Here is a 23,975-nt window from a genome sequence, read left to right as displayed (position 1 = left end):
TTAATTTTTTTTTTTTAAAGATTTATTTTTTGGCCTTTTCATGCCTTTCTTAGATAGAGGACGACAGTGGATAGACTCAGAAACAGGGAAGAGAGCGGGGAGAAACATGAGGGAAATGGTGCCACAGGCCAGACTTGAACCCGGGCCGCTCGCGTACATGGTGCACGCCTTAACCACTGGACTACTGGTGCACCCCTGGCCTTCATTTTGATAGAAGGTCAAAAGGTCTGTGGCCATTAGGTCTTCACTAGGGATGGGTCATTCCTGAACGAGCTGGTTCAAAGAGCCGGCTCTTTTACATGACAAGGGCTGATTCATATCATAATTACCATTACTATTATTCTTCTATTTGTTGAGTGTGTCTGTGTGTTATGTGTTCAATTAGTAGAGATGGTCTTTTCCCCTCAGTACTCTTCTACAGACACACCACACGTTAAAGTACTCATGCTTGATGTTGTAATATTAATGTTTTATTTCAGGTGTGTCATGCAGCCCAGCCACTGAGCAGATTTCCTCTCACCCACTGGGTGTTTTGGGTAGGCAGTACATTTTGCAAAATAATTACAAAATAATTTATCAGACAGGCATTGTTGTATATGACAAGAACCTGTGTCATCAGGTTCTTGAAAGCTAAATCACTTTTGAATCATAAATCATAGCTTCTTACTCTTACAGCGAGCTGTTCTAATGATGATATCCATGCCTTTGACTTCCTTACAGATTCTCTTCTAACAAGCCTGGAATATGGGTGACTTTTCAGGGTCTTTAAAAATTAAATCCACACCAGTAAATCTGATATCACTCATCCTTTAATCTATTTTAAAACCATTTTTGAGTTTGGAGGTCTGTAGCAATTGACTTGACATTGACTCTACTCTATGCGCCTCAGCATCTGCTGACCCCGCTCCATCATTTTACGTGGCTTACCACTTTGTGTCTGAGTTGTTGTCGTTCCCAATCGCTTCCACTTTGTTATGATCCCACTGACAGTTGACTGTGGAATACTTAGGAGGAAATTTCCCCACTGGACTTGTTGCACAGGTGGCATCCTATCACAGTACCACGCTGGAATTCACTGAGCTCCTGAGAGCGACCCATTCTTTCACAAATGTTTGTAGAAACAGTCTGCATGCCTAGGGGCTTGATTTTATACACCTGTGGCCATGGAAGTGACTGGAACACCTGGTTTCAATTATTTGATGGGTGAGTGAATACTTTTGGCAACATAGTGTATGACGTATTCTTTTACTTTAACCAATCACTGAAAAGCATTTTTTGACCCCATGTTTGCTACAGGTGCTAACGGCTAAAAATAACGTTTGCTAACTGCCGTTAATCATCAAACATCATCCAGCGTGGATGAAAAATATGACAAGGCATTTTGCCTATGTGAGTACTGTGAAGCCTACAGCCTAAACCTAGAGGCAGCATAAAATATCAACACTGACATCGAGTGGTGAAATCGCTAATAACACGAGATAATATAACATCTTCTTCATCTGTGTGCAGAACGGTAAAACCCATGACATCCCAGCAGAGTCAGAGGAGTGGAGGACTTCCTGAACTTCCAGAGACAGTCACAGTCCTCTCCAGATCCACAACAGTCCCGCTCACAGCTCAGTTTACTGCATGCCAGTGGGCCCAGAGTCTGGATCTAATAGTCACTACCATTATGTACAGGGATGATCATCAGTGGACTAGATAGACAGTTCATACACACTGGTCAAATACATGAGTCTAGTTTAACTCATTTAAAGAATCAACTGAAACAAATCACTTCAGCTTTAACTAAAGTAATGTACGTGACGTTATATGTTGAATTTCTCTCAATATCTATGATGTGGTTTGAAATAAAATGAACAAAATCTCAAGTTCTGTTACTTAGGGCCCCAAGTAAGCTTGGGCCGGTCCTGTCAGTGAGTGTGTTCGGTGTTGTATAACCTAGCATCCTTGCTAGTGCCTTCAGTGCTTTCTCCTTAAAGAGACAGAGCACACTGAAATCTTAGGGCAGGGGTCATCAACTGCATTTCTACAAGGGCCAGCTTATGTTTATGCAGACACTGAGGGCCTGTGTGCCAAATAAACTAAATAAAAGAAACATTTCGGTCTAAATAATTGTTTTTTTCTTTGAAATGTAGCTTATTTTTAGCCTTTAGCAGTGAACTCAGTCCCTATTCACACAGTTCAATCCTTATACTGCAGCAAGCCACAAGGGGGCGTTTGAGATATTTAAGCCACACTTTTCTGGGGCTGCCATCTAGTTTGATGTGAATTTGCTGCTTCCTCATTGGTGAAAAACACATGAAGGAAAATGACATTTTGTTTTAATTCTCAGGCAGTGAAAAAAACTTTCAACACCCCTGATTTTTAAGATTTACGCAAAAATCTGCTGCTTTAATCAAGAATGGACTTATGACCAGTTTGTCATGAATCTTATTTGCTAAAAATGGTTAATAATAGTTGGATTTTTGTAATTGGATCAAACATTAAGCCAATCTTTAAAAAAGTTTCAGTCTTATTTTTGGAGTTTCCTAAATATCTGTAGGTATCATAGAAGTAAAGAAAAAAAAGATACTCTAAATACAGCAATATTTCTTCTGGATTTAATCAAGCTACTGGGGGCTGGATGGGAAGCTGTGGGGGGCCTGTTGTGGCCCCCGGGCCTCCAGTTGATGATCGGTGTCTTAGGGGGACTAATGCCATCATTATTTCAAAGTACCTTTTAATAGCCAACTTCAAAACTACGGGAATATCCCTGTTTCAAACAGTCTTTAAATAGGAAATGTAACCTTTATTTACAAGAAATACACAGATCTGTCTGATCTTTTGCCAGGGTCCTATAAAACTTTAACAAAAATACTTTAAAAATACTTAGAAGCTTAACTTAACAGAGTAGAAAAAAGTCTCATGAGGCTACAAATGTTTATGCTGTATATTGAACTGTAACCTTTCAAACCTGTGTGTTCACCTGTCAGTCACAGAGTAAACCTGCTGAATAGCATTAAAGCTAAAGCTAATGTGAAGTGACAGTAGAGTACAGAGGAGCTTCGACCCGAGGCTCAGAGTAAATGACATTATTTACTCCACCAGAGGGGGCGCTGTTGAGTGAGGCGGCTTGATTGTGGGAGAAATTGACTTCAGAGTAGGTGAGGTTCCTCGAGTCATCTTCAGTCTGGAAGAAAACAGAGAGGTGAAAGTTCATCAGTCCGTCTCCTGGTCAAACTCAGACTTAGATGTTTGCAAAGATCTAAATTATTTTAATTGGGAAATATCATGTTAATAAAGGTGATTCTAGTGTCTGCTGGGGGCCTGCATCCAGTGTTTGTCACCAAAATGTTGTAAATCATTTCCTACCCCATTTACCAAAAAAGTTGGGGCGCTGTGGCTAAATCAAAACAGAATGCAATGGTTGCCAAATCTCATAAACATATATTTTATGCACAAAAAAACATAAACAACATTTTAGTTGTTGAAACAGACATTTTGCCATTTCATGGAAATATTAACTCATTTTAAACTTGATGGCAGCAACACATCTCAAAAAAGTAGGGACAGGGTCATGCTTATGTAGCATCCCTTCTTCTTTAAACAGTCTGTAAACATCTGGGAAAGGAGGAAACCAGTCGCTGGAGATTTGGGAGAGGCATGTTGTCCCATTCTTGTCGCTACATTGTTTTCTAAGTCCAGGTAGACCAGTTCAGGACCCAGACTCTTCTGCTGTGAAGCCATGCTGTTGTGATGGATGTGGTATGTGGTTTGGCATCATCTTGCTGAAATAGTCAAGGCCTTCCCTGACAGAGACGTTGTCTGGATGGGAGCACATGTTGCTCTAAAGCCTCTCCATACTTTCCAGCATTGATAGTTCCTCTCCAGATGTTAGAGCTGCCCACGCCATAGACACTAATGCAACCCCATATCATCAGAGATGCAGGCTTCAGAACTGAGCCAGGAAACAAGCTGGATGCTCCCTCTCATCTTTAATTCACAGGACACTGCATGTGTGGTTTCAAAAAAGTATTTCAAGATCTGATTCATCTGACCACAGAACAGTTATCCATTTTGCCTCTGTCTATTTTAAATGAGCTTTGGTCCAGAGAAGATGGCGCATGGATTTATGGATTATGTTCACATATGGCTTCTTCACTGCATGATCCAGCTTTAAGTGCCATTTGTGGATGGCATGTCCAACTGTGGTGACAGACATTGATTTCTGCAAGGGTCCCTGGGCCAATGCATTGATTTCCAGTCAAGGTTCATTTGTGAAGGAAAATGATCACAAAAAGTCTGTTTTCTAAACACAAAGTTTAAATCCTGTGGCAGGTTTTCTTACTTTGTCATGGGAACTTGGTAGGTCGATGAGGCTGTAGTCGTCTGTGGGTCCATTGTTTGGTTTTGCAAACGTGGCACTCGTGTAAACTGTAGAAACGCCCACAGGAGATCTGTTCTGTCTGTCCTCTCTGATCTCCTCATACACCTGGTTCACCTGCAGAAGGTTATAAAGATGCTCTGATTCATGAAGTGTTATCTCTATGGAGTCATTATAGTTGCAGAACTCAAGAGCATATTTCAGTGTTTTGAGAAGATAACTTAATGATTTTAGGTTCAGATATTTCTTCAAACATTCCATTCAAGCTTGCCCTTGTGCTCAAAACTGCCTCCATGGACTTAGATTGTCTCTGTGCTAAAAATGTCTGCTTGCTCTCAATTCTTTAGTTGCTTGCTCAAGTTTTTGTTCAAACACTTTAGATTAATTTTGCTTGCTAGTAAAACTGACACTCATATTATCTCTGTGCTTGTGTTCGACACTTTCTCTTCCCACCTGAAAAACTTTTTCAGCTTGCACTCACAAAATTCTCTGCATGTGTATTAAACTTTCTCTACTTGTGGTAAAAACTTTCTTTGGATGTTTACTAAACTTTCACTGCATACATCATAATCTTTCTCTACTGGTGCTTAGGATTTTCTCTGCATGAATACCAAATTTCTTTGCAAAAGAAGGAATTTTCTCTGCTTGTGCTTACAACTTTCTTTGCACGCATACAAGATTTTCTATTTGCGTTTGAAACTTTCTTTGCATGCAAAAAAAGGATTCTGAACATGTAGTAAACTTTCTCTGCTTGCACTCAAAACCGTGTCTGCATGCATGTGAAACTTTCTCTGCTTAAGCTCACAACTTTCTTCACATGTGTACAAAATTTTATCTGCACGGGCTGCTTGCACTCAAATTTTTCTCTGTGTGCGTATGGAAATTTCTGTGTATGGAAACAAAACTTTCTTTGCATGTGTAAAAAAATTCTTCTTCGCACATGATACACTTGCTCTTCTTGTGCTTAAAACTTTCTCTGCCTGTGTTTGAAACTGTCATGGGAATGACATTTTCTCTGCTTGCACTCAAGACTTTATCTGCATATGTACATGATCAAAACTCTCTCTGCTTGCAAGCAAAACTTGCGCAGCCAATTTGGCAATTTGGTAGACCGGGCTGCGCCGAGATGGGTGTGGCGGCGCACCAGGGGGAGATGTCGACAGATTCAGCTTGGCGCAGTGTCAATTTCGTGCCAAGACACTGCACGGAGGGTGCGCTGAAAGCCTGCCAGCTCCAACCTGGTCTATTCTCGGCGCAGGCGAAGCGCGCCTGGTGTAGTCGTAATTTGGCTGACAGGCGCGCAGTGCGCACACGTCACCAATACCTCACAGGCAGGTTTCCAGAGTGTCAGGCACATTTCAATGCAATAAAAAATCACAGCAACCACTATTTAATGTAACCGTCTGAACCAGCATATACATTTGTATCTATATAAACTGTTCCATCACATCTGATGTCAGATGAAAGATGTTTGTCACGCGTAATTGAAACTCAACCTGATGGCAGCTGGGAGTGATAAAAACTAGCGAGTTCACATCTCAGCCAACCACAAACAGCCACGGCATCCGATACGGAGTATATATTCAGCTTCTCTCATCTCATGAAATTCAAAAGAAAAGAAAAAAGAGAGAGAGACGCTCGCTGAATAAATGTAAGTCAGTCGGTGTCTTAAGGATTTACCTGTGATTGCCCATATTTCTCTGTTTTAATCTTTATTCTTAACGTGATCGAAAAAGATGGAGTACATTATTGCAAGGAGGATGAGGAGGAGATACTGGAGAATATAGAGAATATATCACCAAAGGTTCTCCTATTTGGCGATGACAGAGCAGGACTGCAGGTGGATCACAAGCATGATGCCTGGATTAGCCTGCTGCTGTGTTTAATGTAATTGTCACTTTATTTTGTACTCCTATTCATGACACAGGAACAGATTACATCTGTCCCGCGAGGTGGTCCACACGGTGACGCGCATCGTGGCCTCTGATGCACAGCCCAGTGGCCACTGTGTGCCTTCTTTGCTCTGACAGCTTTTTTTTGGCCCTTCTCCTTACATCATTGAACCGTTTTTTTACATTGGGCAGCGGATCTCAGAATATCTGGGCAAACTTGATTGACAATATTAGTAACTTCCTCCAAGGCAGTTTTTGCATCATCAGCCCGTGGAGGTCTGTTAGCAGTACCATATATTCTGGTACTGCGAGCTTGGACCTCCCAGATCAGCACATCATTTTCCTCCTGGGAGAAGTTTGGCCGCCTGGAGCTGCTGCTGCTGTCTTCGTCCATGGGGGTGGCAAGGTGAAATTGGCACTGCGCCTTGCCTGCAGCACATTTAAAGGCAAGGAGAGGCGTTCATTTGATTGGTGAAGATTACACTCGGCTGTGTTAAACCCACTCATGCCTTCTCTCCTCCCTCTTTGCCACTTGCGCTGGTGGGAGGGACGGAGGCGTGGGTGCGCCGCGCTGCGCCGGACTGCGCCGTGCACGAAAATTGCAAAATGCCCTGGACACACCCCGTTGGCGCGGCGCAGGCATGGCGCAGGGCAGGTGCGCCGTGCCTGCGCCTAGTCTACAAAAATAGAGCCCTAAGACTCTGAACCTGACACTTTGATGAAAGACAGCTTCCAAGGGAGATAAACACCCTAAAATCAGAATCTTTCGATTGGTCCACCCAAATGGTGAACCCTCTCAGACTAAATCCTGCCTTCCTAAAAGCTGTAAAAGCTCTGCACCATGTCTCATAAATCAAGAGAATTCTCCCCTTAAAAGCCTGTGGCTGACAACAACGAGAGGACACATCCTGCCATAAATACTTTTACAGAACTTCTAACTGTGTGAGCTGAAAGTATCATAACTGTCTTAAACCTCAACAGGAAATGTTAATATTGTTCTGAGTCTGTTCATAAGTAACACAACAATGTTTTTCTTATGTCTCTAAGCCTTTCAGTCTGGGATTAATTAAGTTTAGAATTTAATCTAGATGTGTTGATTTCACTGATATCCAGAGACTGAAAATCTTCTGTGGAACCACAGCGACCTCTCCTGGTTGTTTCGGTTATTACAGCTCTTCATGAGAGTCTGTAATTAAAGATGAAATGTTCGGTTTTAATCTTGTGTATGATCATTTCACCATGTTGTGTCATGTTTACTTTGTGGCAGTTTATTGATATTATTCTAGAATTTTATAACCATGTTACGTTATCTCTACATTATCTCATTAAGTTACTAATTTAATGACAAGTGGCTGTAGGGATATCTGATCCCCCTGGAGGAGGCAGAGCTCACACGGCAACTCCTCCCCCTTTGTTAAACTAATATCAGAACCAAGAGTTTGGACCAAGGTGGCCAAGTGGTTAAGGCGCGCCCCATGTACGTGGACAGCCCGGGTTCGAATCCAGCCCGAGGCCTTTACCGCATGTCTCTCCCTCGCTCTCATCCCTGTTTCCAACTCTATCCACTGTCCTGCTCTGTCAAATAAAGGCACAAAAATGCCCAAAATAAACCTTAAAAAAAAAAAAAAAAAAAAAAAAAAAAAAAGGAACCGAGCGTTCAGCTCAGTACAGTTGAGCTGCAGAGAGCAGTCCAGTGCAGGAAGGAGGGGATTTCTGTTCTTACGCCTCTTTTCCCTCTCCTTTGTCTTAGAATCTGTTGTTTCCGGAGTCTTCCTAATCTTTTGTGTTTTCGTCAAGTTTGAGCCGAGTCATCTCGAGACTTAGAAAAAGACTTTCTCTCCATGAAACACGTTTCCTTCTTCAAGCTGTGCCAGATCCAATCAGCCGAATGGGATCTTGAAACCATTTCTATCGGGCACCAATTTTTCCTAACCTTTCTATAGCCTTTGCGCTAACTTTTTCTGTAAAGCAGAGTTTTGTTTTTGTTTTCTTCACGCGTCCATCACTCCATCACTGTGATCGTACAGTCAACGTGATATCGAACATCTGCAGACATTTATCTGAGCCCAACCCGGTTCAGAACCTCGACCAAGCTGACACACGGTAGCTTCGGGCGCTCCAGATCTGCTCAGACGGCCCATCTCCTGCCGTTCCTCCTCCACGGCCTCCTGCTGCAACAGAAATAACGTGGGTCTATTCCATCTTTCCTGGTGAAGGTGTCTCCAAATCCAAAACTAGTTCTAGTTCAGTCCAAATCTATTTTCTTCTAAATTCACACTCCAAATTTTACGCCGTTAATAATGATCTTTTCTGCCATTATCAAATATTCCACTCTTCACCAAAACTAGTCAGCATCCTTCCGTTCTTATCATATTTAGTCATGTTCTGTTTATTCATTCACATTATATTCATATAACCTGTGATTTATGCCTGTCTTTTGTGATTTGATAATAAATCTTCAAAATTCAGCCGTTGTTTGAATCATCAATATGAAGCTGAGAGAAACAGAGTCACTGTTATGAAGACTCATCCCCTTTAGAAATGAGGTTGATTTACAGTTAATGTTGTTGATAATTTCAAGTCTTGATTAATTAATAATTACGATATTTTATTGGTTATTAAATAACAAATCAGCATAAGCGGTGGTGCCCTATTCTTTTACGAGGTTTATTGATAATATTCACTTATTATCAACTTTTAATGCTACACCGCCCACTAAGCCTGATTCTGTCAGCTAGCTAGTTAGCATTATGGTTGACAGAAACGTAGCTTCTACCTGTCGAGCTATCTGCCAATCAAATGAGACGTGCCAATCAGTCCACAGTGAAGTTTTTCCTAAATATGATCTAAACCCTTGGTTCCCAACCTGGGGTCTGGGACCCCCCAGGGGGGGCACCAAAGATCTCAAGGGGGGGCGTGAGGCTTTGTCTGCTTTGAGGCTGCCAAAAATAGATGTGCAAATATTGACTAAAACCATGATAAAACAGTTAATAAGTAGTTTATGCAAAGGTCTTTAGATAATAAAAGCATTCATAGGCCTCTTTTAAGGGTTTTATCAGTGAAACAATTCAAGTCTCTGTTGATTTTTGGTGTCAGTGTGCCACTTTTTCTTCACTCTTGGGTCCTGGGGGGGCTCTGCTTTTCTTCAGTGCATGTAGGGGGGCCTCAAGGAAAAATGGTTGGGAAACACTGATCTAAACCATTGGGGTTCAAGATTAGAAATACATTTTGAGTGTGCAGAGAAAGTTTTGTAACTGAAATGAAAGCAGAATGGTTTGAGCACAAGTGCAGGAAATTTGAGCAAGCAACCAAAGATCTGAGAGTGAGCAGACATTTAGAGCACACACAGAGAAAATGTAGAAACAAGGAGGCAGTTTAGAGCACAAAGGATGGTTTTAAAAGAAAGCCTGAGGAAAAATCTAAGCCCAAAATCAGTAAGTCATGCTCTCATAACATTAGGATGGGCTCTTGGTTTTGCAACAATAAAGACTTCAGATATTTTCCCAACACTTAAAAGGACTTTAGTCCATGAAGTACTCACCTCCTGGATCTCGGCACACTCAGTGTGAACAGGTGGTCCTGAGAAATTTTATTAAGAAAGATAAGTTTAATCGAAAGACAGATAAAAACAGTTGATATATATACATATTATAAATATATATTTATAAAGGTAAATCTCATGAGCCCAGTGTAGTTTCTGCTATTTAGACTGAAGCAAAAGGTGCAACATTTTTGGATTCTATAGAAAATCTGAAAATATTCATGATTTTGTTATGGCACCAATTTTGAACCAGCACACCCAAGAAGTTTTCTGAGAAGAATCGAGGGCAATTGGAGCAACGGTGTGGCATGCAAATCAAGACAGACCCACAGACACGCTGCTAATTTAGTAGATAAGGGAGTTAGGGGAAGTAGAGCAGCAGCCCAATTTAGCAGGGGTGAGTGGAAGCACAGACCAGGGCACCTCACCCTGGCTCCGCTTCCTCAGTCCTTCTACGCTCTCTCTTTAGACCTCTCTCTTAAGTTTTCTTTTCATGTGAAATGCTGGTACCAGGATCAGTAGTATTCTGGCAATTTATGGCCACGGAGAGTAGAGAACACTTCCCGGAGTTTGCATGAACCAAACCTGGTTGTGTTTTTGGGCTGAAATTGTGGTAAATTGTTAAGATAAGGAGGTTTTTGTGTAAGTATGGGGGGCAGTAGGAGATAGTATAGAAGGAGGGATCCACTTTTAGTTTTTCCTGTAGTCTTACCTTTGGGTTTTCTGGTCCTTTTCCTGTAGAGTATCAGTAGAACCACTGATAATATGATGACCAGGATGAGAAGAACTAGACCCAAATACAGCAGATGACCTAAAAACAAATGTATAATATCACACTTCTTGGTTTGCTGGAAGATATAAACTCCTCGGCCACTTTATTAGGTACACATGTTAAACTGCTTGTTAGCACAAACAGCTTATCAGCCAATCACATGGTACCTACTCAATGCATTTAGGCGTGTAGCTGTGGTTAAGAAGACTTGCTGTATCGAGCATCAGAATAGGAAAGAAAGGGGATCTAACCCTCAGAGCTCACTGCTATTTTTTCACCATCATGTCTCTTCTGGACTTTTGTCTTAAAAAGCTTATAAATCATCAACCCTGTGGTGCACAGTCAAGCTCTATACATCTTTTTATTTAGGACAACCTGGACTTCAAAGACCCTGTAAAGGGAAAATAAACCTGTGTTTAGGTTTGCTGTATGACAGTCCACTGTGTTATGAACCTCCAGGTCAAATTTCAGTTAAATTAAACATCTCCAAGTTTATAAAATTAAACTTCAAAATCATGAAAAATGAGGCAGTAAAATCTGCTCCAGGATAGAGCTCATGACATCATGAGCCCACATATTGGCCCCACCAACATGAAACCAAGTCAGGAAAGAGGTGAAAAACTTTCTAACAGTCTCAATCCAGAATTCAGTCACATTTAGATCCCAGTGTTTTCACATGGTTACAGCAACCATATTCCAACATTTCTAGTGTGTTCAGACACAAACTTTGGATTTCACTTTACAGGGTCTTGAAGAATATATCTACTACAGTTATGTCACTTAAATAAAAAAAAAAAAAGTTATAGGATTCTAAAGATAGAAAAAAAAAACAAATCGGAATTTGAAACTTAGATTTTTATGTATAACAAACAGAAAACATTAGTGACTAAACCTTTTCTTTGCACAGACTTGTTCTCCCATCTCTTGGGGACCCAACTGTGAAAAAATCCTGTGACTAACAGTTTTCAAAATATCTACAAATATACAAAGAAAAGTCCATCTGATGTCTTTCACTTAGATTCATTTGTTCCTTCCTCAAAGCAGTAGAGATGTGACTGGTCTACTGCCCCTCCCACAATACATTGCACTAAACAATATGGTGATGCCCTGGTCAGAAAGCTGAAGTAAATGATCGAAAATGGATTAAAAATGGATTAAAAGACACTTATTATTGGATTCACCAATGTCGATTCATTCTTTAAAGACTCCAAAAAGTCACCAAAGTTCCGGGTTGGCTAGAACGGCGCCCTTTAGAGCTACGGAGACATTGAGAGAAGCAAACGAACAACAAGAGGGTCAACTTTCAGAGAAAAAAAGAGTAAGGGTCTATAACTTATGGTTCAAAAGTTATCAACGTTTTTATAAACTTGTCACTTCTTGTTATTTACAACAACACCATCCCAGAGACCCCAGAAAGTCAGCCAAGTTCTTGTCTCACTAGAAAATGTTCTGTAAGAGCTACGAATATATGGAGGAAATCATCAGAAAGGCACTTTCTGAGAGCTTTCAGATAAAAAAAGACAATTAAGTACCTACAGCTTATGGTTCAAACATTACTGAGTGATTTATAGAAGGGTGTGCCTGCTGCACGGACCCGTGTGAGCTCTAAGGGTTAAGTGACTTTAAACGTGGCATGGCTGTTGTTTCCAGACTGGTCTGAGTATTTCAGAAACTGATGATCTACTGGGATTTTCACACACAGCCATCTCTAGGGTTTACAGAGAATTGTCTGAAAAAGTAACCTTGCAAAGCAGATGGATACGCCCATTTCCTCTTTTTTCACTGGTGAATCCATCTTGTTAAGCTCCCATCTGAACCGTTTAGGCCCGGTTAGAAAGTGACAGGACCAATCAGCAACGAGGTGCAGTACTTTCAGGCACGGCAGAGTCGTGATGTAAACAAGGAGCGGCAAGAGGCCAGTGCAATTATGGTGGCAGAGATTAGCGTTGATGCTGCTAAAGCGTAAGTTCTATCAGAACTTGATAACAATTCTTCATTAAAAGAAGAACAAAGAACAGCAGTGAGTTGTTTTCGTTTCAAAAACAACAAAAGTCGAGTACTTACACTTCTATAGTCGCCATGTTTCGCGTTATTCCTCGGTAGCTGCACACGTGCAGCTTGATAGCGGCTATGTCACGTGTTTTGTTGCTCTTATTGCCCGAAGAGATGTGACAGAACGTTCATCCAATCACACTCCGAGTTGTTTTCAAATCCTCTGCCTTTTCTCAAATGTTTCCTACTGAAGCTTTCCCAGATGGATGAGTGAAACAAATCCATCTGGCCTGACAGGTTACTGAAAAAGAGAAAATATCCAGTGAGTGGCATGTGTGTGGATGACAACGCCTCATTGATGTCAGAGATCAGAGGAGATTGGTCAGACTGCTTCCAGATGAGAGAAAGGCAACAGGAACCAAATAACCACTTGTTATAACAGCAGCAACAGAAAACACAATGGGTGTCACACCTGTCAGCTAAGAACAGGAAACTGTGGCTAAACTTCACACAGGCTCACCAAAATTGGGCAATAAAAGAATGGAGAACCGTTGCCTGGTCTCATGAGTCTTGATTTCAGTTTCTCTTTAATTAAGGAAAAGTTTGTATCGAAGCTTGAATTCTCCAAGGAATGTTTCCAACACCTTGCTGAAACTATGCCATGAAGAATCAAGGAAATTCTGAAAGCATGATGAAGTACAATGGGGTCCAGTCTGGTACTAGCAAGGTGTACCTAATAAAGTGGCCAGTGAGTGTATTTTTGAGCCATATCATGCATTGCACTGACCCAACATTAACATTTTAACAATATTAAATAAAGACCTGATCATCAAAAGCTAACGCCAAAATGAATGAACCTACCATAAATACAAGGTCATGCATTCATGTGCATGTTTGTAAAATTAAAACCAGCTATTACAGTTTTTAAATCTGCTGGATGTACCTGAACCTGATGTCTGCTGCAGAGACTTCTTTGTGGTCTCAGAGGAGAGTGATGGAGTTTTGGTACTTCCTGAAGTGGAGCTGGATCTCTGTGTGGAGGTTGTTGTGGTCGATGCTGAAGAAGGTTGGAGAGTCACTGTTGGTTTTGAGGTGGCTGTTGCTGGAAGACATGACAGAATAGTAATAGACAAACTGTCCTAATATGAAACTGAAAACAGTGAACATCTTTGACCAGCAGGAGCTAAAGGCTGCTGTTGATCAGTGTGTTTAGTGCAAGAGTTAAAAACCAGTTGTAGTGTGAGCTTGGGCTGAAATAAACTGGGGAAAGCATTATTGTTACTAAAGCTAATAGGTTGATTTAAAGATGCAAGTTTTATGAAAACTCACCGTCACTGACTCTGAGCTCAAACGTCTCACTAGAATCTGGAAACAACTCTCTCTCCAAATAACATTTGTACTTTCCAGAGTCAGACTTTGTCAGATTTGTGATGCTCACATAGATAGTTGTAACAGATTCTTTATATCCAATGCTGTATCTGCCACTTGAAGCTCTGACACCATCTGTTTGAACAAGAATCTCTTCATCACAGTCATTCCTACAAAACATCCTCCTCCATCCACGTAATTTGAAGGTGCACATTACTGTGATTTTTTTCCCTTCAGTTTCTGTGCGGACACCGATATCTGTATTCCATAAAGCAGTCCCTCCATCCCTCAGAGCTGTTGGAAAGAAAAAAACATTAATTATTACCTGAACTTCTGTAAGATTAACATGAGATTTAAAGTTTACTCACAGTTCCTAAAATCAGAATAAAGCAGCTGATTTGAGAGACATCTGACTGAAAATCTCTATGATGGGGCGACCTCGACTGGGGGGTAGGAAATGACACACTAAGCCTTGTTGGGGTTTTCCTTAGTTTGTGTGTCTTATTTTTAATTTTATTCCCCCCCCCCCCCACTAATCCTAACCCTAACCTTTAGGCTTTGGTTACCTAACCCTCTTCAGATTTTCCTCAGTTTGTGGTGTGTTAAATTTAAATTTACCCCCTACCCCCTAACCCTGAACCTAATCCTCACCTGGTTCTGGTGCCGAACTCTAACTGTTGTTGGAGGTTTACCTAGTTTGTTTTGTTTTATATTTTATTTTACCCCCTCCTCCTTGTCCTAACCTTTTGGTTTGGGTGCTTAACCCTAAACCTCATTGGATTTTCTTTAGTTTGTGGTGTTTTACATTTAAATGTATCCCCCTCAGTAAATTTTCTATTTTTATAAATAAAATTCTGCTGTTGTGAAAAATTGCCACTTACTGTAACCTCAGCAAGCAGAAAATATGCATCATTCAGGTCCCAGCTTGGGTAATATACATAGATTCCACCCCATGGTCGAGGTCGCCCCGTTGTAGAGGTCTGCAGCCAGATCCTCTATGGTGGCTGATTTATGTTTCTACTCTCCTCATCAGTGGAACAACTTAATAGAGGAGCCAACACTGTCCTAACTGCAGTGGCGTGCACAGACTTTTTCAAGGGCAGGGGCAAAAAGAAAGAAAAGGGCATATACAGCGTGTTCTCGCCACTGAAGAGGGCACTAAGTTTCGCATGTTTTTGAGGGTAGTTTAGACATGTTTATACACTGCCTGGCCAAAAAAAAGTCACCACCAAAAAAAGGTCACACACTCTTATATTTCGTTGGACCGCCATTAGCTTTGATTACAGCACACATTCGCTGTGGCATTGTTTCGATAAGCTTCTGCAATGTCACACAGATCCACTTTTTCTAAATTTTCATGTTATGAAATTTTATGTCTTGTTTTACTACAAAATAATTCAAATAATATTCAAAGCAAAATCAAAACGCTCCCTGACTCAGTACAGAGGTTCTTTTCAATTCAGGAGAGTCCGTATAATCTCAGAGGTGTTTGTAAATTTACTGTACAAAAAGCTAAAAAAAGTTAAGAAAAGGAGAAGTGTTGGAGTTAAATTGTGGAATGATGTGAATATAAATTTAGAGGCCCTGTAAAGTGAAAATAAATCTTTTTTTAGGTTTGTTGTATGAAAGATCACTGTGTTATGAGCCCCAGGTCACATTTCAGTCTAATAAAACATCTCTAGGATTATAAAACTAAGTTTCAAAATCATGAAAAATGAGGCAGTGAAACCTGCTCCAGGATGGTGTGGGCGTGTCTGTTGAATGAGCTGAAGCCACGCCCACTCATGAGAAATACAATCCTCTCAGATTTAAAAATGTTACAATCTGAATGTTGACCTTATGATCAGAGAGCAGCTGTTTGGCTCTGAGCCAGAGAAGAGACAAAGTCTGTTTTTTGTCTCAAATCTCTGCTCTGATGCTTTAAATGATCCATAGACCACTGTAGCTGATAGATTTGGTAAATTTACCTCACAATGAATAAAAAAAAACAAAACATTTAACTGACAAATTTCAGTAAAGGCAGTGACATCAGCTAACAACAGACTGGACTGAGATGAACTGCTCTGTGATTTTATATTCTAGTGTTAGAGGGGCGGGGTCATTCCCCACTGTGGGCTAGTGACATCATGAGCCCACATATTGGCCCCGCCCACATGAAACCCAGCCAGAAAAGAGGTGAAAAACTCTCTAACAGTCTGAATCCAGAAGTCAGTCACATGTACATCTCAATGGTTTCACATGTTTACAGCCGCCATGATCCAACATATCTAGTGTGTTCAGACACAAACTTTGGATTTCACTTTACAGGGTCTTTAAAATCATGTAATCCACTTTCAGATTGGAGCTTTGGAAGATGGATCTGCCTGACAACAGACATGGAGTCTGGACAATCTATCTGCTTAACAAGGTAAACAATAAATAACTTTTTAACTATAATCTGTTGATACCAATATTATTGTGTATTTCTATTGCCTATAAAGTATTTTATACACTTTTAACTAAAAGGTCCACCTTGGGGGAAGAGTTAGTTTAAACACAGCTGTAAACTGTCTGTGCAGCATCAGTTTCATGTTCTGTGTTTGAAAAAAAGGTAATCACATCAACCCTGGTAAATAAAATAAATGAATAAATTCTATTAAACTAGAAAATTGGGTGTGCTACTTGTGTCATGTTTCAGTTTAATATAGTAACCTGAAAACACTTGGGTGTTTTAACCTTCCTTTTCTGCTGTTTTTTACATACACACAGGATGTCCTTCTTAACCACAGAAACCAACATGTTTGAATAAAGCCCATTAGAAAGGCTTTATTAGTCGCTGCAAAATTCTCCCACTGCAACAGATAAAACAACTGTGAAAAAATAAACTAGAAATAACAAAGAAAATGTCGCAGAAGACAGGAGCAGAGTACTCACTGAGGAAGAAGAAGCAGATCAGAGATTGATGGACTTTCATGGTTGACAGTCTTTTGGTTTCTGGTGTTCTTCTTCCGTATTAGAAATAGAAGCCACTACTCTAAATGATGGACTCCTTCACTAAACTGTAAACACACTCCTCCCCTCAGCATCAGCCAAAGGCAGAGACAAAAACCTGCAACTATGATGCTGTAAAACTTTGCCTTATAGTCATTTAAGCTGCATTAATGTTGTTTTTCTTTCACTTTTTTCTTCCGACTTCTCTAAAAAACACCTAAAGGATCACTGATTCTTAGAGTTAGAGAGAGAGAATAAAATATGAAATCATTGTTCTTTTTTGACGTGCAAAAATTTAGTTGAAAAAAAAAAAAACAGGCTTAGTGTGCAAACGCCTTTACAGTCAAACCCTGCCTATAGCTTTTACAAACTAATGCTGAAGCCGGTCATAAGAAGGGCCAACACATCTTCTTCTTCATGAAAAGCTTTCAGTGCTGTTCTTCAGGTCAGGTGTGGGAGCAAATGCTGATTCTCCCCGCCAACCTCCTCGCCAGTCCTCGTCATCTTTATCAACATTATATTAGAGGAAAAAGAAAGTAAATCAGTCACACTCTGTGTGATATTTTCAAAAAGAATGCTGAGGGGAATATCTTATTCTGAAAGGAACAAAACTAGGTTAAAACCCAGTCTATGGCTGACCACAACTATCTGGGGCAGCGTTACCCAACCCTGCTCAACCGAAGAGCCAAACTGTTGAAAAATGCCTTTGAAAGAGCCACAATGTAAGTGGTGAAAAGTGGCAAAAACTGATTAAAGTGGCAACAAAAATAAGTTAAAGGTGGCAGCAGCAAAAAAGGGGCAAAGTAGGCATAAAATGGCAAAAAGTGGGTGAAAAATGGGAAAACAGGGAGAAAAAGAGGCAAAATAGGACAGAAATGGGAAAAATTGGGAGAGAAGTTACCAAAAAAATGTGTTACAAGTGGCAAAAAATTGCCAAAAAACAGCAAAAACATGGCAAAAATGACAGTAAAAGTGACTTAAATACGTAAAAATATGACAAAAATGGCCAAAAAGCAGCAACGAATGACGTGGTGTGCATGCGCTACTCTTGTGCAGGCTGCCGCTGCCTTAGATTGTTAATGGTGGAGATTCTTCAGAAATTGATGCCGAGGCTGCTTGGAGGATGTGCAAAAATATCTACTCTGCAAGACAAGCTTTCAGTGTTGCTCTCTGCTCTTATTTTAATAAAGAAATGTTGTCCAGTTCTGATCAAACAGCTGCTAGCTACAGCTACATCTGTGCCAAATGCTACACCACGGCAGACAGTGTAGCTATCTTCCAGTACAGCTAAACTCCGGCTGTAGCTAGCTCACTGTCCTCAGGTGATGCTGATTGGTCAGACCTGATGTTCTGTGTTTAAAACAAAGTTAATTTCATCAACCCTTTTTAGTAAAACATATTCATAAATTCTATTTAACTAGAGAACTTGGGTGTGTTACGTGTCTCATATTTCAGTTTAATACAGTCAGCTGAAAGCTTACTAGTGTTTGAACCCTAGATTTCTGCAGTTTACTACATAAACACAGTGTTAAAAATCTCAAACCCTCAAATTCACTGTGTTGAGAGAACCGACTTTCTGGTGTTATTGAATTATTTTTATTGAAAAAACAATTAGTCTCAACCCCATTTTTAATTATCAGTTGTAATTCTTAAACTCTGGAACATTTAACCAAAGTTTTACTTTATTTCTTATGCAGTGGATAGCTTCACTAGTTTTGTATGTGCACATGTCTATAAATAGTCCATGGTTGCAGCTGCATCTGAAGAACCGAAACCTTGCCGACAGACGAAGTGTGAAAGGCACAGTGCGGTTTCTTCTGCAGGTGTTTCATTCATAGTGTATGGACCTACTTTTCATTGCAGAGTTGTAGCCTCCCTTGTTTACAGTGCACCTAATAGGAGTCACGTGTGCGCAGTGATACCTGTGTTGCTCTGTCTGTGACCTGCAGTAAAAATGACACGCTAAAGCTGAGCTCCGTGTCTGCCTCATTCCTGAATATTGTTGTCACAGACACAACAGCATCGCACATCTTAGAAAGACAGAGAAGGACAAAACAACAAGTAGTGCAGTGGATAATCGCATATTTTACAAGAATCGTTCAAATAGTGACACAAGCATGAAATTTGGTACATGTAGTCTTCAAGGTCCACTCTTTTTAAAAATAACGCTGGCAACATAAAAATCCAAGATCGCAGTCATTTTTCAAGAAGTCTTCCTTGCCTGACCACATTTGGTTTTATTTCATTTTTAAATTATTGTTGCCAAATGATTAGTCAGTTTTGTTTTAATTATTGTCATAACATAGAATTTTATTACAAAGATGGCATCCAAGATGGCCGCCATGAATTCAAAGTATTCATACCTAGGCAACTACTGAACATATACACATGATTTTTTGGTGTGTACATACTTTTTTGGGTCGTAGAATTCAATGCAGCCATTTTCACATTTGTAAGTACATAGCTGAAGCAATGATGACAGCTTACAAATGTAATAGCATGAATGTCAGCACACAACCAGGGCACACTGGTGACATCGCTGCTGTAACTCAGCATGGGGTTCAGTGTCAGCTGATCTAGCTTTTCTAATACTGTAGTATTAGACTAGTCGTTGTTGTATAGTTTAGTTTAGTGTCCCAAATGCTGTCTAACAGCCCCATATTCATTAGCTAGTAAACAGTAGTTGGTAGTTATTAGATATAGTTAGATAGCCGTATCTGAATTGACAGGGCGTGCCAGCGCGGGAGAGCCGAGCCAAGGGTAAGGGGTCTGTCTCCCCTGTCTTCTCCAAGCTGAGCCAGTACCCTCTCACTGTGGAAGATGGCAACCTGGAGATACTGGAGAAGTTTGTCATACTGATGTATGACAGGTGCAGCACTGCTGCCACTGTGGACGAGGCCAGGCTTGACATGTTCACCAGAAAGCAGAGGCCTTACGAGGCAATTCAACCAACCAGAGTAGCTCTGCTCCAGCACACCAAGCTGGCCGTGTTTGGGCCCAGGCAACCAAGTGTCAGCCAGAGGCTGAGAGTCCTGCTGACTGGATGGCAGAAGGTTGGTGAAGAATGGCAGGTCTCCTGGACAGCCAACTCCCCCACAGCTTGTACACTTGCAAATGTGAGGTGTGACTTTTTACTCCTCTAGCATTTTTTTTTAATTTCTTTATCTTTATCTCTAATCATGGTGCTTATTTGTACTAACATGACTGCATACATACATGTGTGTTGTTTCCTAAAAATGTGTCAGTTCAATTCATTCTCTTCTTATTACTTGTTTATTTATTTATCTTTTTTTTTAAATGCCATGGTGTAATAGTCACTATTGTCAGCGTACATTGGGTACCAAAAAGTACCTTTGAGTTTTGACCCTGATGGTTATTTATGATGGTGAAAACATAAGTAAAAATCATTATTATATCGCTGTGTTATAATTTTTCCTTGGCACGATTCACTTGAAAATTATTTCATCACCCTACAGGGTTACATTAAAATATAAATCGATGCAATCCAACATTCTTGACTACAAAGATCATTGCTGGGTCTGACTGAGACGTTCTTGATTACTTTGACATCCATTAGACGTACGATGAAATGAACAGTGTACCATTGCTGAACTTTGGCCTTCTTCAGGAATTAACTTGGCAGCTGACAAAATCTTTGAATAAATGTAAAACTTTAAGTTCCTTATAAAGTTTTCCTTTGAATCACCTAACCTTGAAATATGGGTTTTAAGCCAGGATATGCATAGATCTGTGTATTTTTTCTTTGTTGGATGAATAACTTTGGAAGACAGGATCAAACAAAATACGCAATTTTTTTTTTTTTTTTTTTTTTTTTTTTAGATTTGTTTTTAGGCTTTTTCATGGCTTTATTTGGACAGAGGAGGACAGTGGATAGACTCAGAAACAGGGGCGAGAGTGGGGGAGAGACATGGGGCAAAGGACCTCAGGCCGGATTCGAACCACGTAAATGTTCGCGCCTTAGCTATCGACCCCCGGCGCGCCCGGCAGTGTCTTTGAATGAAAATATATGTTTCATGGCAGACATCCTTAATGCCATTTTTGATGCAGTTCAAGTAGCCTTTATGGTTATTGGAACAAGTCTGTTAGATTCTCTGAACCGAAAAAGGTAGAATTAGACACAAAATCATTTGTCTATCAGTAGCTGGGACATGGAGGAATTTGACTTTTGTGGCAGCCATCTTGGTTAAAATCTAAAATGTAACTGCCATGGACAAAATTGCCTTCACCTGCCATTTTAGTGTACAAAAATCTAGAATTGGACAATAATTGTTTTGTTTTTTTCCTTCATTTTTTTAACCCATTACAATGGGGCTCAGTGTGATGTGTCGGCCATCTTGGAGAATGGTCGCCATCTTGAATTTTTGCGTGGCCAGCGTTTCTTTTATTTTTATTTAAGTAAGCTTTGAAGAGTACATGTATCAAATTTCATGCTTATATCACCATTTTAACGATTATTTCACTTATCTGCTCCACTGAAGGGACTTCTGGGTGAACTTTTGAACCCTCCATTGCTGCTGACCTACTGAACTCTCATCTTCCATGAACTGGTGAACTCTCAGTTTCTGCAAACTTGAGAACTTTGTCCAACTTAAAGAGGCGGGACTTTCGATGGTGATACGTCAGCGAAACCAGGTATAAAAAGGGGCCCCAACTTGCTCATCAGGTCTCTTGTAGACTCCAACCTGTTGGCTCCATTGGCGTGTTCCTGTTCTTCGGTCCTGAGACCTTCTGTGGGCGATCCGTGATAACGCCTATCGGTGAACAAACCAGTTAAGGGTGGTTACTACTTGTAAGTGGAAAGGAAACTCCTCTACAAAAGAGGGTATCAATAGAAGCTAACAAGTACTACCCAACGGCTATTAAAAGTCAGAGAGACCCATGCTGGTATTTTACTCACTGAAGGTAGCATCAGCTGATCAGAATAGACAGTTTCTATGGTCCGAGATGGAGAACTAAATGAAATCAGAAGCTAGCTTTTGTGGTTTCAACTCATGAGGGTTTTTGACCATTTTGAATTTTTGGGTACCTTTATTCTCATGTTGAACCAAAATGTTTGTTTTTGCTTCTAAATTGATTTTTACATCATTTTTCATCACTGGAATCATTCAAAAATGTTCATGTAATCCATTTTTGTCAGTGATGAATTTACTTTTACATGTAATCTGTTAAATCTGACAATGGGATTATCATTCTGGCTTTTTGAGTGATTTGGTACATTTTTGACTGAGCTGCACATACATTAACAAGGTTTTTTAAAACCAAATCTTAGACTGACTTTGTCACTAAAACTGCTGGAGCAACCTTACACACTCTCAAGGCTTTAAATTATTTCTTTTTCTTGTGGGATTATTGAGGACGTATTATCAGGAGGGTTTTTTCTTCGGACCAACAAGGCCCCCACAGGTGAGTCTCATGAGTCAACATGGCTTTTCTCTTCGTTCTTTTCTAAAAATACAACAGGCACATTTACACACGTTTAAGGGGGGGTTGGTTAGAGCAGTAGAGAGCTATTGTGCTCTGAGTTCTCGCAGCCTGTGAGTAACGCTACAGCATAAACGAGTGAGTAAGGAGCTGCAGATTGAAGTCAGACAGGATTAAAACAGTCCTTGTATCTTTTCACTAAGTATTTTATCCTGGATCTCGTAACAACTGAGAAAATCATGGCAGAGCAGGGAGGAGTCGTCTCAGGAGGTAATATAAGAGATGGGTGTGGTTGTTGTCTTCTCTTTATCCTTGAGCCTGCTTTGTCCATGCTGCCACTGCGCCTGAGTGAGTTTGTTTGAGGAATGATTCAATTTTTTTACCTTGATTTGCCAAATAAGTGCATCCTTTAATTGTGTTTATGACTTTCAACAGAGGTAGAAGTTGTTTATTGCCAATGAAACCACTAAGAAGATTAGTGTCCTAGAATTATTCGTCTACTTTAAGAGACACAAATCAGTGAGTAAAATTAATTAAAAAACAAAATTCAACTTAATACATTATCATCCTATGTCCTAAATTAATGCACAGCTTGAATTATGGCTTTGTGGATGGTTGAGGCTGTACCTCCACCCCTCCTTTATTCTCATCCCCCATTAATGTTCCCCTGTCAGTTTACAAATGAGCAACTTTGAGAGCAGCCTCTCTCAACAAGATACAAACAATCAGTAGCAAAGCAGTATGGCAGGTCAGAGTGAGCCATTTTCAATGTTAGTTATCTTTGCATCTTGTCATGATCACATAACACTTGTTTAATGAGCTACTATCTCTCCCATGCTCTCTTTAGTGTCTACACTCTCAGATCAATACAGCCCACCTCCAGCGATATCAGCAGCAGCCTCCTCACCAACCTCTTCAACAGAAGCTGTTCAATATACCCCATCAGGTGAAACAGACTACTTTTGCGTTGCACTGCCTGCCCCCTAACAAAGACATGAGGTGTGGACAATAATATGGTATGTTGTGATTTTATGTTACCTTCTTTATGAATATGGGTTGCTACAATTCAACCAGTTATACTGTAAGGTATGTTTCTGTACGGTGTTTTAAATTCATGCTCCATGTGCCCCCTTTTAACTTTGAGCACCTGCCCCTAGGTCTCTGCACGGCCCTGTTATTATTATATAATGCAAGTTTATGTTTGTCACAAAAAACTAGGGACCAAAAAATCATGTATTTAGAGTTTCAAGTAGGTTTTACTGCATTCAGAGCAAATTATTACGTGTATGAAAAAAGTCATATTTAACATGCAACTGTGCAGAACTTTAAGTCATATTTAAGCCAAAATTGAAGCAAAGATATGGCAAGTAAGCCACCAGAGGGCACCATTGGGCAGGAAGGAGGACTGGCACGACCCCGGTCATGCTTTTCTTGCAATTTTCCAGGAGCATGAGAAAATAATCTGCTGAAAAATAAGGAAGTCCACACCTTCAGGATGGAGTAAGACATGGATGTGATGAGTAAGTGTGGCCTACCGGAGCGTCTGTGCAGGTAGTAGGGTTGCTAAGAGCCCACAGTTGTGCTGTGGATGTCCAAAAACCACCAGAGGTCTCTGGATGTATTACCAGGTCT

General features: G+C 40.4%; 1 protein-coding gene across 2 annotated transcripts; it reads right to left on the bottom strand.

Moving 5' to 3' along the window:
• Nucleotides 1-1,146: 1,146 nt before the first annotated feature.
• On the bottom strand, nt 1,147-23,974 carry LOC121517605. Of its 2 annotated transcripts, none has more exons than XM_041799500.1 (7): nt 23,879-23,974; nt 13,893-14,225; nt 13,507-13,665; nt 10,512-10,610; nt 9,800-9,837; nt 4,331-4,483; nt 1,147-3,172 (listed from the first exon to the last, which is right to left on the bottom strand). In XM_041799500.1, exons 2-7 carry the CDS (start codon nt 14,143-14,145, stop codon nt 3,014-3,016), a joined length of 861 nt encoding a protein of 286 aa, XP_041655434.1. In that variant the 5' UTR covers nt 14,146-14,225; nt 23,879-23,974; the 3' UTR covers nt 1,147-3,013. The 2 variants fall into 2 exon arrangements, with proteins under 2 accessions (XP_041655434.1, XP_041655433.1); XM_041799499.1 differs by lacking the exon at nt 23,879-23,974 and adding an exon at nt 16,845-17,631.
• Nucleotide 23,975: the final 1 nt, after the last annotated feature.

This window comes from Cheilinus undulatus, linkage group 11 (assembly GCF_018320785.1).
Source record: "Cheilinus undulatus linkage group 11, ASM1832078v1, whole genome shotgun sequence".
Taxonomy (NCBI): domain Eukaryota; kingdom Metazoa; phylum Chordata; class Actinopteri; order Labriformes; family Labridae; genus Cheilinus; species Cheilinus undulatus.
Note: the sequence above shows the minus strand (reverse complement) of the source record. Positions and strands in the feature narration are given on the sequence as shown.